At 53.5% G+C, this 14,741-nt stretch overlaps 2 protein-coding genes across 2 annotated transcripts in view; one reads left to right on the top strand and one right to left on the bottom strand.

The window, feature by feature from the left end:
- The window catches only part of FXR2 (FMR1 autosomal homolog 2), a 126,668-nt gene that overhangs the window by 79,356 nt on the left and 32,571 nt on the right, over positions 1-14,741 (bottom strand). The gene's annotated exons all lie outside the window — the stretch shown is intronic.
- The window catches only part of DNAH2 (dynein axonemal heavy chain 2), an 82,560-nt gene continuing 73,114 nt past the window's right edge, over positions 5,296-14,741 (top strand). Inside the window, exons 1-4 of the mRNA XM_081805789.1 lie at positions 5,296-5,382; positions 7,021-7,203; positions 9,755-9,816; positions 11,431-11,601. Of these exons, the coding sequence (XP_081661915.1) occupies positions 7,035-7,203; positions 9,755-9,816; positions 11,431-11,601 (402 nt within the window). The 5' untranslated portion in view covers positions 5,296-5,382; positions 7,021-7,034. The remainder of the gene's footprint in view (positions 5,383-7,020; positions 7,204-9,754; positions 9,817-11,430; positions 11,602-14,741) is intronic.

The following is a 14,741-nucleotide window of genomic DNA, read 5'->3' as shown; positions in this document are numbered from 1 at the left end:
GCTGCCTGCCCGGTGGCTCCCTGTGTACCCATAGCCCAGGCTCTTCTTCCCTAAAAACCCCTGGGTGCCCAGCCCCCTAGACTCAGCCCCATTCTCCAACCACAAAAGCAGCCAGCCAGGAGCATCTCTGGAGCTAGTCGGCAGGGGTCACAGCCTCTGCCCTGCCCGCCCCTCCCCTGACTTTAGGTCCCCTCCCGCTGTCTCCCATCTGCCTGGAGGTCAAGGGGTCCTCCTGCCCCACTCTGTCCAAGGGAACCCCTGCCCCTCCTCCTGTCCAAGCAAGACTCCTGGGGCCTGAGAGGTGCGGGCGCTCTGGGAGGGGAGCTGCCAACGGAGGCCAGGTGCTGGACTGTCTGGAATTTACTCCTGTCCTTCGGAGCCCGCACTGGGGCAGCCTGAGGTGGGGAGGCTTGAGGGGGGTGGAAGGGCTGGTCCCTGCCCCTTAGTGGGGGTTGGTTGTCATGGCAACATCCCCTTCTCCACACAATGGGAAGCCCCCCTCAGCCTCCCGCGTGGATGGAGCCGACAGCCCCATCGCTGGCTATCAGCCTCAGGGACTTGGCAACCGTCACTATGGCAACCCAGAGCCCAGCAACAGGGCCCAGTGAGAAAGGGAGGGGTCCAAGACTGGGGCAGGGCTGTGTGTGTGAGGGGGCAAGGGAGCCGAGGGAGAACCAACCCGCCCTCCCCAACAGACCTCCAGAGGCGCAGGTGGAGGGACGATGAGAGGGAAGAGAAGTGGGGATAAATAGTCTCGGTGACAAACACCTCCCCGAAGCAGCCAAGACATCGTAACACGCTGAGAGACAGGAAGACACCTGGGGACAGATGCACAGCTGGGGACAGGAGCTGCACATTCTGCACAACATCCTGGGACACACCCCCTCGGAACGCTGGCGTCTCTGGACTCTTCCCCCTCCGCACGCGCGCAGGGACAACACAGGACTTGCAGCCTGCCACATGCGTAGCTCTCGAGCTATTTGAAACAACTGGTCACTTCCACATAGAACCACACATGCCATCCTGTTCTCTTTCTGGGTCCAAACACGCCAACATGCCCCCCAGGTAACGGCTACCGCGAAACGAATAGAGGGGGCAGGAACACATTCATTTTTTTTGTTGTTGTTCGAATATTTGCTCAACATCCTATTAAGTGTGTACTTTGTTCCAGGTACTGTTTGGGGCCCTGGGAATATACAGTAAATGCAGCAAAGTCCCTGCTTTCTCCAAGCCCATGTCTGGGTGGGGGACAACCTAATAACATTTCTGGCAGTGACAGGTGATATAAACAAACCAGAGTAACAGGATGAAGAGGATGGAGAGTAACAGGGAGGTGCTTTAGGTTAGGAGGTCAGGAAGGTCCCGCTGAAGAGGTGACATTTGACTCCGACCTTGAGTGAGTGATGTGGAGGAAGGCTCTGGGAAGGGCACACCCCACAGAGAGAACAGCAAGTGCAAAGCACAGAGGTGAGATCTTGGCATGTTTGGGAAGAGTGAGAAGGACCTCGCAACCAGCAGACGTCCCAGATGTGTCCTGTCCTTCTGCAGCCTCAGCCTGCAGGGGGGCAAGTCATGTAGGGTCTAGAATCCACATTTAGGAAGTTGGTCTAACTCGGTATTCCTGTTCTCCCCTTAGGGTGTTGTGCGTGAGTTGCGTTTTCCTCAACTACATTTTAAGCTCTGGGAGGGCAAGGAGGATGCTCTGAGCTTTGTGGGGGCCATGGCCCAGCTGCTGGTAGGGGGTCTAGAGTGGGCAGGCGGAGAGGAAGTAGGGGAGCCCAGAGAACCGGGAACCACAGAGGCTAAAGCTGCACATACCCTCCCAACCCCCACCCCCAGTCCCAAACAGCAGAGGCTGTCCTGGGGGCTGAGCTGCACACAGAGGCTCACACTTTGCAGGACATGAATTAGGTGGACGTGTGTGTGTGTATGTGGGGTTATGTTGGGGGGTTTTAAGGAAAGGGGCATAGAGCAAAGGGCTGCCGTGGGAATTTCTGATAGGGAATGGTCGACATCCCAAGTGGAATTTCAGTTAGCACGAAAAATGGAGCTTCCTAAGGGGCTATGTGGGGAATTGCAAACAGGGGGCCCCCCCTTCCCCCAGGGAAAGTTTCAAGATCTGTAGGCAGGCTGGGGGAAATGCCGCAGGGTGGCTTGGAAGCAGGGGGCTGGCTGGGATAGGCTCAGAATTTTGGGGGCAGCATGGAAAGGAATGAATGCAGGGCAGGAGGAGGAGAGATGTCTGAGAGGTAGCAGGGAAGGTGGAGTCCTGAAGGGAGTTCTCAGGGGACTAGGTCCCAGGGCTCCCCCCGATTCCCACGGGGAATTGAAGCATTTGGGTTCCTGCTTCTCCCTCTTCCCCCCCCCCCCCCGTGCCCTCAGAAACTCAGGCACCAGCTCCCTCCGGCTCTGGTGCTTGGAGCTGCTGCTGCTGGTGGTGGTGAGACTGAGCAGCTTCAGCGGGCGGCAGCTGGTGAGTGGGGAGCAATCTGTGTGCTCAGCAAACAGCAGTCTCAGTGCCCGGGGTGGCTGCCTCCTCCCTCATCAATCAGCCCCAGCCAAATGTCCTCGGATTCCCACCACCCCAAGGGGACTGGGGCTGGGCCAGGGTCCCCAGGGGAGTGAGATGGGGATGGGTGGGGGGAGGTTGGGGGGAGGGCTTGGCTTCCCATCTCTTCGCCTCTGTTCTTTCTCTTCTCTTCTGGAAGCTCTCAGCTCTTCATGTCATGGAACGGCTCTCTCCTGGCCCCGACCATTGTGAGGGCATCAGCTACAAATCACCTGTGGGGGTCTGCTGGGGGAGAAGGGGGGAAGAGGGATGAGTCAGGGCTCAAGAGGAATCTACTCTGGTTCTCACGGGACCGGCCCAGGGCACAGTCAGCAGGAGGCTGCTGGGACAGAGGCCCTGTTCCCACCTCCCCGCCCCCCACCCCCCCAGCTGGCCTCTCCATCCCTGATGGATGCTCTGGACAACAGGCTGAGACCCTGACTCCGTGAATGTCCTCTCTCCCACCTTCTCCCGGCCCCCATCCCTCACTCCCTTTGCTTCCCGCCAAGATCCAGAGGTCCAGCCCCCGGCTCACCCCAGATCTGCTGCTCCCCACTGGGGACTGAGGCCTCTAGACCTTTGCCTCTGGCTCACTCTCCCCCTCCTCAGCCCTTGCTCCCCTCAGGGACCCAGGCGTCCTGCCCACTCTCTTCACCATAACAACCATTCTTTGGGGGTTGCTTAAGACTTTAATATCATTTCATTAAGTCAGCTAGTTAGAGAAGGTTGGGGGCACAAAGAGACTGGGGCGGGCAAAAGACGGCCAAGGTAGGGGGGAAGCAAGGGAAGAGTCCCCCTCTCTCCGTGGAGATCGCTCTGAGACATCCAATATTGACAGTGAGAGAACAGAACTTATTAAATCTGGGACAGGGCTGTGAGTGGGGAGCTGTGGGAATGGCCGGATGCCTGGGTTCTGAGGGTAATGAAGGTCTGGGAGGAGGGAAAGGCTTGAGGCTGGGGGATGCAGTAAGGGTAAGGGGCTTACGGGTACACCTCTTCTGTCCCTTCCCTTTGGGGGGTATTGCGTCTTGGTGCCCTGGCTGGCCCCTGGAGCCCCTGGGGACAAGACTCTCAACGCAGCTCTGGTTGGCTCCCCCTCAGCCCTTCCCCCTACCTCCACCTCTGTTGATGAGCTTCAGCAGCGTTTAATCCGATTGAGCAGTAATTAGCAAAGCGAGATGTTTGATTACCTATTTAGCATAATGCAGGCGGCTGGGATCCCTCCGCACAGCCAAGGGTGGGGGGGGGCAGTCATAAGAGAAATGGGGTCTACACAACCTTCCTTTCCTGTGGGAGCCATGAGCCCAGTTTCTAAGGCTCCCCGCCCCGTGTCTCCCTTCAAATCTTCACTCCTTTGGGACTTCTCCCTGGGGGATCAGACCAATCATGTCACCTCTCTGCCACCCACCGCCTATTTGGTTAGAGGATCACCCACTTGGCCCCCACTTGCTGTGCAGCTGGTTTGGGGCGTGGCAGGGCCCCTCACAACTCCAACCCTTTTCTTCAGCAGAAGGACTTTGGCCTGGGCAGGAGGCCCCAAATCAAGACCCAGACGTCTACCTTAAAGATAAGGGGCCGGGGGGGGGGGCGGGTCAATTCTGGAACTCAGGACAGATGGGACGGTGAGGTCAGGGTTGGGTGTGGGTGAACCCAAGGGCCCTTCGCGAGTCCCCTAGACAGCAGAGCCTTGTGGTGCATAACGAGACCCGTCAGGTGTGAACACCAACCAGAAAAAGGGGGAACTGAGGTGCCAACTTCTCCCCCTCCTCATCCAGCAAAGAAAATGTCATCAATGCAGCTCCTCATGGAAATGTAATCAGTGGGCTCGCTGCTGGCTTTGTCTTAATTAGGCACTATTGATGGAAGCAGGGAGGGTGCCTTCCCATCCCCCTGACTCGCTTCCTCGTTCCAGCTTCTCCCGCCACCGCAGAGCCCAGGGTTCCAGGCGCCCCGTCCGCGGCCCCGGGCCCGCAGCGCCCCCTAGCCCCAGCTGAGGTCTGCCCCCCCACCTCTCACGCCCCCTCCCCTCCCGCTTCCCCAGGACTCAGCCTTTGTTCTCACGGAGAGCCGAGCCCCTCCCCGGCCCGGTCACCTTCCCCAGGGAGTCCCCGCCTCCCGTTCCCCCCAAAACGGGCGACGCTTCCCAGAGCCAGCCTCCAGGTTCCCAAAATTCCAGTTCCGTTCTTCCCTGCCCTCCCCCGCCCGCGCGGCCCGGCGCTCCTAGACCCCGGTCCGAGCGCAGGCGAGGCAAACGAGCGGGAGGGCACGGCTGCTCCAGCCCCGGTTTTTCCCCCGGACCCAGCCGCAGCCACGGCTGCCTCGAAATCCTGGAGCGCCTTCCTGAGCGCCGACCAGCCCCGCAGGCGGGACGCCGGGCGCCACCTGCCGGACGCGTGCGGGAGCGAGCCCGCAGACCCGGGCGCGGGGTCGGCCGCGGGGGCTCCCCCGGCCCTTTCGGTGTCCCGCGGGGGCGGGGGGGGCAGCTCGTGCCCTCAGCCCCAGCCCCCCCAGCCCGTCCTCGGACCACACCCGGCCCCCTCCGGCCTGCCGGAGTCGGTGGCCCGCCCGCGGGGGGCTGGCCCTTCTGGCCGCGAGTCCCCGCAGGGCGCACGCGGGCCGAGTCGGGCGGCCGGGCGGCGGAGCGCGGCTGCCCTGCGCCTGCGCCGTGGAGGCCGGGCTCGCGGGCTCGCGCCCGGGCCGCTCGCCCCTCCCCAAGGCGCGGGGTTGCCTTGGCGACGCGTGCAGGCGCGGGCGGGAGCGGGGCTCGCGGGGCGACTTTCCCAGCTGGAGTGGCCGGTCGGCCGGCCCAGGGTGGACTGGGTCGGCGTCGTGAGGTTTGTGTCGGGGGCAGAGAGGAGGAGGGGAGACGTGGGAAGCTTCGGGGAGAAGGGGCCGGGGTGGAGGGGGCAGAGGGCGGGCAGGGGAGAAGAAGGGGCGGTAGGGGTCGAGACGCCGCGGCGCGGGGTGGGGGCGGTTGTGACCGTTGTAGGCAAGTTTGCCTCCTGGGAGCCCGCTTGAGGACAGGGCCGGTCCCCAGGCTGGCAGAGCAGCCCCCTCGGGGCCCGCCGTGGCGGGCCTGGGGGGCGAGCCCCGTGGGGAGGGTGCCCCCAGCCTGGCCCGCGAACGCTCCTGGGGCCCCGACCCGGAAGCAGGGAAGCACGGGCCCGACGCTTCTCTGGAGACCCGCAGCGCTGCTGCAGTTGGTTTTATCGATGCTTTGGCCCAATAGAACGTTTTTCCTTGGAGCAAAGTACACATCCTTCAAGTCTGCAACTCATCACCTGTGATCAATGCCTGGGGCAGCCCGTGGGGACGAGGGGGGAGAGCCACAGGTGGCTGTCAGGCTTGAGCGGGATGCAGCCCCACATTGCCCCTGGGACTCCCAAAGCCGGCCGGAGATGCTCCTGCTTTCCTGGGCGAGGCCTGGGAAGGCCCCAGTGCCTTCTCCCCGAGACGCAGTGCGAAATTCCACCTTGGGTGACTTTTCTACTTTTCTTCTTGCTTCTCCCAGTCTGTTCTCAGGGCATGAGGAGTGGGATGATCTTCATCTTCATTACTCAGTCAACTATACTAAGAGACCTTTTTTTTTTTTTTTGATTTTTTTTTTTTTTGATTCATGAGAGACAGAGTGAGAGAGAAAGGCAGAGGGAGAAGCAGGCTCCCAAGGAGCAGGGAGCCCGATGCGGGACTCGATCCCAGGACCCTGAGATCATGACCTGAGCCGAAGGCAGACGCTTAACCATCTGAGCCACCCAGGCGCCCTAAGAGACCCTTTCAGTACACACAAAACAGGGTTCCTACCTACCCCCCCAGACCACCAGCAATGAAAAGCTAGAGAGACATGTCACAAATATGGTTTTTCTTTGCTTAAGGAGGTTGAACATTTTAGTGTGGGTAGGAGGAGAATTTTCCATGCCCCCCCTCCCCTCTTGGGGGGTGGTTATTAGTAAGCTGGGAGGAAAGGAGCTACATAGGAAAATCATCTTGGGGTGTTTCATTGACTTGACACAGAGACAAGGGTGGGGAACCTGGGGACAGTCTTCCCTTCCCTGGGCCTTCTCTCACTCACCCATGGCCCTGAGGGGTAAGGTGGTTGAGGTGTGTGCAACCACCCCTCAGCTTGGTAGGTTTTTTCCGTTCTGACACTTCTGGGCAGAGAGAGGGGTTCCTAAGTCCTCCTTAGCGGGTGTCTGTTAGAGGCTACCCTCTTCAACTTTCGTTCATTCCTAAAGCCTTAAGGGACTGACTTTGATTTTTTGACCCAATACACTGAAGAAAGTGGGATTCCCCAGGGAAGGGAGTGAGCTCTGCAAGACCCCTTGTGGTTCATGGCGCAGGGTGTGGGTATCCCCAGATGAGAGTATGATACGGAGTGGGGTCTCAGTTCGTGCATTCAGAGGGGACTGAGTATCCTGGGGGGCGGGGTGAGGGTGGCTCTGGTGGTGGACCCCCAGCTGCTCGCATGTCTGCAGGTCCTGCCTGCACCATGTCCAGCAAAGCGGAGAAGAGGAGGAAACTGAGTGTCCGGGGAAGTGCCAGCCGCGGAGGCGCCCGCAGGAGAGCTGGTCAGGCGGAGCTGGCCTCGCAGCCTGCGGAGAACCCCCTGTCCTCTGACGAGCCTGAGCTGGAGCCTGAGCCCCTCAAAGAGGAGCCTGGTGGGTACCTGCTGGGGAGGAGCTTGGAGGCAGAATGTTTGTATTTAAAGAGGGTCTGAGGGCTGTTGCTCCTGGGTTATAAGCTAGGGATTTGGTGGAATCTAAGGCCTGCTGCTGGGGTCCTTCTTCTGTGTTTTCCTCCTGGCCAGCCTCATACCTGTTCTTTCTGTCTTCCTATCCGCCCCACCCCCCCATCCCCACCAATGCACCAAGAGCTCGCTAGCCAGTCCATTATCTTCGCCTCTTTCTCCTGACTTCGAGTGTTCCCGGTTGCTCCTACCACACCGAAGAGGGTTTGATCTCTTCCTTTTTCCCATTTTCACCCTGGGTGGCAAAACAAATAATGTTTTTCTCCCATTAAGCCCATCACCATGGAGACTCAGCCTGCTTTGCCACCCTTTGAATCCTAAGCCTGACGGATGCTTTCTCCCATCTGTTTCAAGCTCTTGTAGTTCTGCCTTCATTTTGGCAGGGGCCTCGGTCGACTCAGGAGGTTCAGGTCCAGGGCCACGAGAAAAGCAGCCTGATGTCTACATCGGGGGGGGTGGGCAGGGGAGAAAAGAGTTTAAAGAGTCTGCCTCCCGTGGCTTTGATCGAGGGACTCCGGCCCTGTGGGTTAGAAGGTTTTGGGTGGCTGTCGCTGTCCCTGGGCTGTCCCTTAGAGCACTGGACAGTGCAGATATGACTATGAACTAAGCATAGCCCTCCTCTTTTCCATGGGGCTTCTTTACCCTGTTGGCAGCCTGTCAAGATGGAGAGAAATGGAATCTCCTTTTGATATTAAAAGCGGGGAGATTAAATATGGGTGTGGGAGAAGGGTCCAGGGTACACGGGGTCCCTAGGATCCAGACGTTAGAAATATGCAACATGTTTCCTTCTGAGTTCTCTTGGAAGCATTTCAAGTGGGACTGGCTCCCAGAGGCTAGGTACCGGGAATAGAGGGAGGGAGCAGGAGAGGCGGCGAGGTTCAGTTTGGAGAACCCTCCAGTGTGGGAAGGGAAGGAGATTCTAGGTGAAAGCACTGACCAGCAAATACAAAGAATCTAGGCCTCCCTGAGCTCTAAGCCTTTTTATTGTTTGACGTAGAGACACATAACCCCAACGGAGGCTCAGAGAGGCTCTGGGCCTCCAGAGCAGCCCCGAAACACACGGTAATCCCTGTCACCTTGGGAGTTGGGGAGGGATTGAGGCCTGTCCCCCTGGAGACAGGGGGCCCTGCTATGGTCTGAATGTTTGTGTGCCATCCCCCCCCCCCAACTTGGTGTTGAAATCCTAATGCCCAATGTGATGGGATTAGTAGGTGGGGCCTTTGAGAGGTGCTTAAATCATGAGAGGGCTTAAAACATGTCATGGATGCGATAAGTGCCTTAGGAAAGTGGTTCCAGAGAGATCCCTTGCCCGGTTCTTCCATGTGAGGACACCATGAGAAGTCCGTGACCCAGAAGAAGTGACCAGGCTGGCATCGTGATCTAGGACTTCCAGCCTTCAGAAGCGTGAGAAATAAGTTTCTGGTGTTTATAAGCCACCCAGTCTGTGGTATTTTGTTATAGCAGATGCTGGGTCGAAGAAGGGCCTAAGATGCTTCTTGGTAAAGATGGGTAAAAGGGCAGACACCCTTTGGAGGTCTGTATTAACAGCCTTTGCTTCCTTAAGCCTTCCTCAATTCCCATTAAGAAAAGAAGGAAGGACAGGTTTATAATTCCATATTTGTAATTTGAAAACACTTAAAAAAAAAAGATTTTATTTATTAGAGTGAGCGAGCTCGAACACAAGCAGGGGGCAGGGCGGAGGCAGAGGGAGAAGCAGACTCCCCGCTGAGCAGGGAGCCTAACTCCGGCTCGATCCCAGGAGCCTGAGTGGAAATCAAGAGTCGGATACTTAACCGACTAAGCCACCTAGGCGCCCCTGGATGACCCTATATCTTTACTTGCATCAGAGTCTAGTTTTTTTTAGCAGCCACACCCCCACAGATCCTGATAACCAACAATCCACTTTCTGTCTCTGTGGATTTGCTGATTCTCGACATTTCTTGTAAATGGATTCATACAGCGTGCGGTCTTTCGTGACTGGTTCCTCCCTGGTTTGGCAAGGTGGCCAACCTCTGTTCCTTTTTATTTTTATTTATTTATTTGACAGAGAGATAGTGAGAGGATGAACGCAAGCAGGGGGAGTGGGAGAGGGAGAAGCAGGCTTCCTGCTGAGCAGGGAGCCGGATGCGGGGCTCGGTCCCAGGACCCTGGGATCATGACCTGAGCCGAAGGCAGACGCTTAATGACTGAGCCACCCAGGCGCTGAATCATATTCCCCTGCAGTTTGTGGATCACGTCATTTGTTGATGGATACTTGAGTTTCCGCCTTTTGGCTGCTGTGAATCGTGCTTCCGTGAACATGGGTGCTCCGAGTGTCTGTTGGAGTCCCCACCTCCAGTTCTCTCGGGGATCCGCCTGGAAGCGGAATATGGTGGGGTCATGTGGTGATTCTGGGTCATAGGGTGACTCTGTGTTTAAGTTTTGAAGGAACGACTTCATCTTGGAATTTTTATTCTTCCCAGAGCCACCACTGAAGGAACCCGAAGTAGAGAAGGAAGAATTACCGGAGCCCGAGGTGGATGTGGTGAGTTAGGGTTTCCCCGAGACAAACATTCTTCCCCAATAACCGGTGAATCCGAGGGTTAGTTGTACAATGGCGTGCGAGGAATTCTCTTCTATCTACTGGGAGCCTGCTCACCACAAATCCGGTCCCTGTCCCCCACGCCCCCAGGAGACAGCTTTAAGTGAGGGACAGGTCTTGTAGCTGTCGCTTCCTTGTGTCCCCACCTTGAGTCAGGCTGGGACAAGCTTGGTGTGTGACGCCCAGCTGTTTTCCAGAGGAGTGGCACGTTCTGGCCTCATGCTAGCAGCAAGCGCTTTCCAGGCCTGTGTGTGAGCAGCGTAGCAATAAATGCTCTATCTTTGCTATTTTTATTTGTATTTGTTTGATTTCAAGTGAAATTGGACATTTTTTCGTATTTTCACTTTCTGATTTCTATGAGGTGACACGCCTGTTCATGTCCTTTTGTGCATTCTTTTCCTGGCGTCGTTGTGTTTTCCTCATAGGCTCATCGACATCTTTGTATGAGAGAGATCTTAGAGCACTGAGTTTTCTTGATTTGGAAACTTTAAGTGAAAGAGACTCCTTATCTTCCAGGAGAACTGGGAGAAGGACAGAGTGACTTCCCATGTTCCTCTTCATGTCTTCTAGTTTCCTTGAATATTTATTTATTTATTAAAGATTTTTATTTATTTATTTGACAGAGAAAGAGACACAGCGAGAGAGGGAGCACAAGCAGGGGGAGTGGGAGAGGGAGAAGAAGGCTTCCCGCGGAGCAGGGAGCCTGACGCGGGGCTCGATCCCAGAACCCTGGGATCATGACCTGAGCCGAAGGCAGACACTTAACGACTGAGCCACCCAGGCGCCCCTAATTTCCTTAAATATTTAAAGCTTATTTATTTTCTTTAGTAATCTCTACACCCAACGTGGGGCTTGAACTCACGACCCTGAGATCAAGAGTCACACGTTCCTCAGACTGAGCCAGCCAGGTGCCCCAAGTTTCCTGAATTATTTAGTGGAGTTCTACAGGTGAATTTTTTTAGAGTCACCAGTTATAATTTATTTTTCATCCAATTTTAGTATATGTGCTGCCAAAGCGAGCACAATTTATTTTTCATCTAATTGATGTGTTCTTTGGTGTTTCCCAGTCTTGTCTTTTCCCCTCCCTTCTTCCTTTCTGCTATGCCAGTTGGCTTTCACTGGATATCTCCTATTACTTCGGTACCCCGGGGAGGCTGCAGCCTTATCCTTTTTCTGGCTTGCCATCTTTGCTCCTGGTTGCTTGCTTTAGGCTAATATCCTACAGGTTCCCTTGACTTAGTTTTACTTTGAGGTTGAGGATTGCTTGACGATGCGTTTTTACAACCACAGGCATAAAGGAGATATCTTGGGAAGATAATATCCCCCACTTTTCGTCTAGTGATCTATTCTCGTTTTACTTGTAGAAACAAGGGAATCTCATTGTCTTGTTTCTTCAGAAGCTTGAAACCTATCACTCAGTTCATCCTCAGCCTTCTCTTCACCATTCCGGACCCTTATGACTTCTCGTCTCCCGTGTCCTCACGCGCACTTGTGAATGGGAGAAATGACTCATCCTAACAGCTGTACCTGCTTCGGTTCTCTGCTCTCCTTCTGTAGAAGCCCCTTTTCCTGTCCCGAGCTGTGCTGACAGGACTAGCGGATGCCGTCTGGACAGCGGAGCATGATGCCATTCTGGAACACTTTGCCCAGGACCCTTCGGAGCTCATCCTCACCATCTTCATCGACCCCTGTATGGGGCTGAAGCTAGATCTGGGCATGTCTGTACAGGTGGGTACTCTGCTCTCCAGACTCCAAGGCGGTCTGCCAGGGAGCTGAGGGTTTGGTGTACCTCAGTCATCTTGGAGTCTTACCTCCTGGACCCAAGGTCTGTTGAGCCTCAAGGTGTGTCAGGAACCCCGCTCAGCAGTGGGATACAGAGAGGAACGAGGTGGGCTTTCGCTTTTGGTGATCTCATGGTCTAGCGGGGAAGACAGACATATACAGAATATTTATAGTATGTTATGATGCCATGGCCAGAGCTTTATAGGAGCTTGATGGGGGCAACTGCTACAGTCATGGAAGGCTGGCAGGGCTCGGCAACGCAGGTGCTCTTTCAGGTGGAGATGAAAGGGAAATAGGATTTCATTGGGTCTGGGTAAGAGCCGTTCTGGTAAAGAACACTTCGTACGCAAAGAAGAGCTTTGGGAAGTGATCCTGAAAAGGTGGGTGGGGGGCAGCTTGTGGAGGGCCTTGTCGGTTAGGCTGGACAGTTCGGCCTCAGGCCCGGGGGGAGCTAGCGAAGGCCTTCACGGATGAGGTCGGTGCCTGTTTCAACAATGTGGAAGATGCATTAGTGAAGAGTAAACCACGGGTAGGGAGACCGTGCAAGGACAGGTGGAGTACCACGTTAGTGGTAGCCTCTGGGCGGCAGGTGTATAGGTCGTTACTGTAAAGTCCTTGTAACTTTTCTACCTGTTTGATATCTTCGAAATAAAATATTGGAGAAGAGAAAGGCTTTTGCTTTGCTTTTATTGTCAGCACATGTACAAAAAGTGAAATGATAATGAACATGAACGCGGCCCTGTACGGTGACGCAATTGGTGAAATGTTCCAGATTAAACAAGAGCAAAAACAGACGGCGGCTTTTTCCTGCACATACCCAATCGTCAGCTATAAGACGACATGGAAGAAGAAAAAAGACCTCATTCATGAAAGGAACAAAAATTTGCAAAATGTGTAGGATTTATATGAAAGAAAACAACTGTGCTGCAGGCCATGTCAGAAGATCTGACTACACAGTGAGCCATATCCTGTTTCTAAGTGGGAATCTTAATTATAAAGATCATTCCATCCAAACAAATGCACCATTTCAACACAACTCCAATCAAAGTGCCACAGTCCCTAGATCGCTTGTGTAAAGATTTTAAGACGTATCTGGAAAAATGCATGAAAATAGCAAAGAACACAATGAAGAAGGAAAGCACTGAAGGAGAGCTGTGAATATGAAAATCTCGTATTTAACTGTAGTGATTAAAACAGAGTTGGGGCGCCTGGCAGACTCAGTCAGTGAAACGTGTGACTCTCCATCTCCGGGTCATGAGTTCAAGCCCTGTGTTGCGCATGGAGCCTATGTAAAAATAAAGTAAAGTAAAATAAAACAAAACAGAATTGTACTGGGCCAGGAATATACATCACATATACAACATTAAAGACACAAAATACAGGCACGTATATGTAAGCATTTTCTTTCTTTCTTTTTTTTTTTTTTTAAGATTTTATTTATTTATTTGACAGAGAGAGACACAGCGAGAGAGAGAACACAAGCAGGGGGAGTGGGAGAGGGAGAAGCAGGCTTCCCGCGGAGCGGGGAGCCCGATGCGGGGCTTGATCCCAGGACCCTGGGATCATGACCTGAGCCGAAGGCAGACGCTTAACGACTGAGCCACCCAGGCGCCCCTATGTAAGCATTTTCTATAAAAATTCCATTTAAAAATCTGTGGGGAAGAATGGATTATTCAACGAATAGGATTGGGAAATACGGAACACTTTAAAAATCTACTTAGCTGGGAGGAGGGGGAAACAGGGAGATGTTGCTCAGAGGGTGCGAAGTTTCTGACACCAAGAGCAAAGGCAACCAAGCAAAACTAAGCAAGTGGGACCACATCAAATCAAAAAGCTTCTGCACAGCAGGGCTCCTTCCATCAACAAAATGGAAAGGCGACGTAAGGCATGGGAGAAAATACGTACAAATCATGGCTCTGAGACGAGGTTAATATCCAAAATATGTAAAGAACTCCTACAACTCAGTAGCAAAAAGAACAAACAATCTGATCAAAAGAATGAGCAGAGGGATTGAAGAGGCATTTTTCCAAAGAAGACATACAAATGACAAATAGGTATTTGAAAAGGTGCTCCAAATCACTAATTGGGGAAATGCAAATCAAAATCACAGGTCCCATCTCACACCTGTTAGAATGGCTATCATCAAAAAGACAAGAGATAACAAATGTTGGTGAAGATGTGGAAAAGGGGGACCCCTCGTGCACTCTTGGTGGGAATGTTAAGTTGGTGCCGCCACCATGGAAAATGGTGTGGATGTTCCTCGAAAAATTAAAAATAGAACTACCATATGATCCAGCAATCCACTTCTGGGTATATGTCCAAAGGAAATGAAACCACTATCTCAAAAAGATATCTGTATCCCATGTTCATTGCAGCATTATTTACAATAGCCAGGATATGGGAACAGCCTAAGTGTCCATCGATGGATGAAAGGATGAAGAAAATTCTATACACACACAGTGGAATATTATTCAACGAGAAAGAAAAGAATCCTGCCATTTGCAGCAAACTGGATGGAACGTGAGGGCATTGTGCTAGGTGAAATAAGAGAAAGACAAATGCTGTATGATCTCACTTATATGTGGAATCTGGGGAAAACCATGCTAACTCATGGAAACAGAGAACAGATTGGTGGTTGCCATAGCGAGGGGGTGGGGAGGTAGCGAAAATGAGTGAAGGTGGTCAAAAGGTACAAACTTCCAGTTTTAAGATAAATAAATTCTGGGGATATAATGTACAACATGGTGACTATAGTTAATATTGCATTGTGTATTTGAAAGTTGCTAAGGCAGTAGATCTTAAAAGTTCTCACAATGAGAGACAGAGAAAATTGTAACTGTGTGGGGTGATGGATATTGAGTAAACTTATTGTGGCAATCACTTTGCAATAAATACATAAATCATGTTGTGCACCTTAAACAGTGTTATAGGTCAATTATATCTCAATAAAACTGGGCGGGGAGGGTACAAAGTTTCATTAGGCAAGAGGAATGGTTCTGGATATCTATACTGCATGGAAGTTATAGTTATTAATCCTGTGTGGTATACATGACATTTGCTAAAAGACTAGATCTTTTTTTTTTTTT

The sequence above is a fragment of the Leptonychotes weddellii genome, chromosome 15 (assembly GCF_054177405.1).
Source record: "Leptonychotes weddellii isolate Sample4059 chromosome 15, ASM5417740v2, whole genome shotgun sequence".
Taxonomy (NCBI): Eukaryota; Metazoa; Chordata; class Mammalia; order Carnivora; family Phocidae; genus Leptonychotes; species Leptonychotes weddellii.
This window is presented reverse-complemented; position numbering and strand designations above follow the sequence as displayed.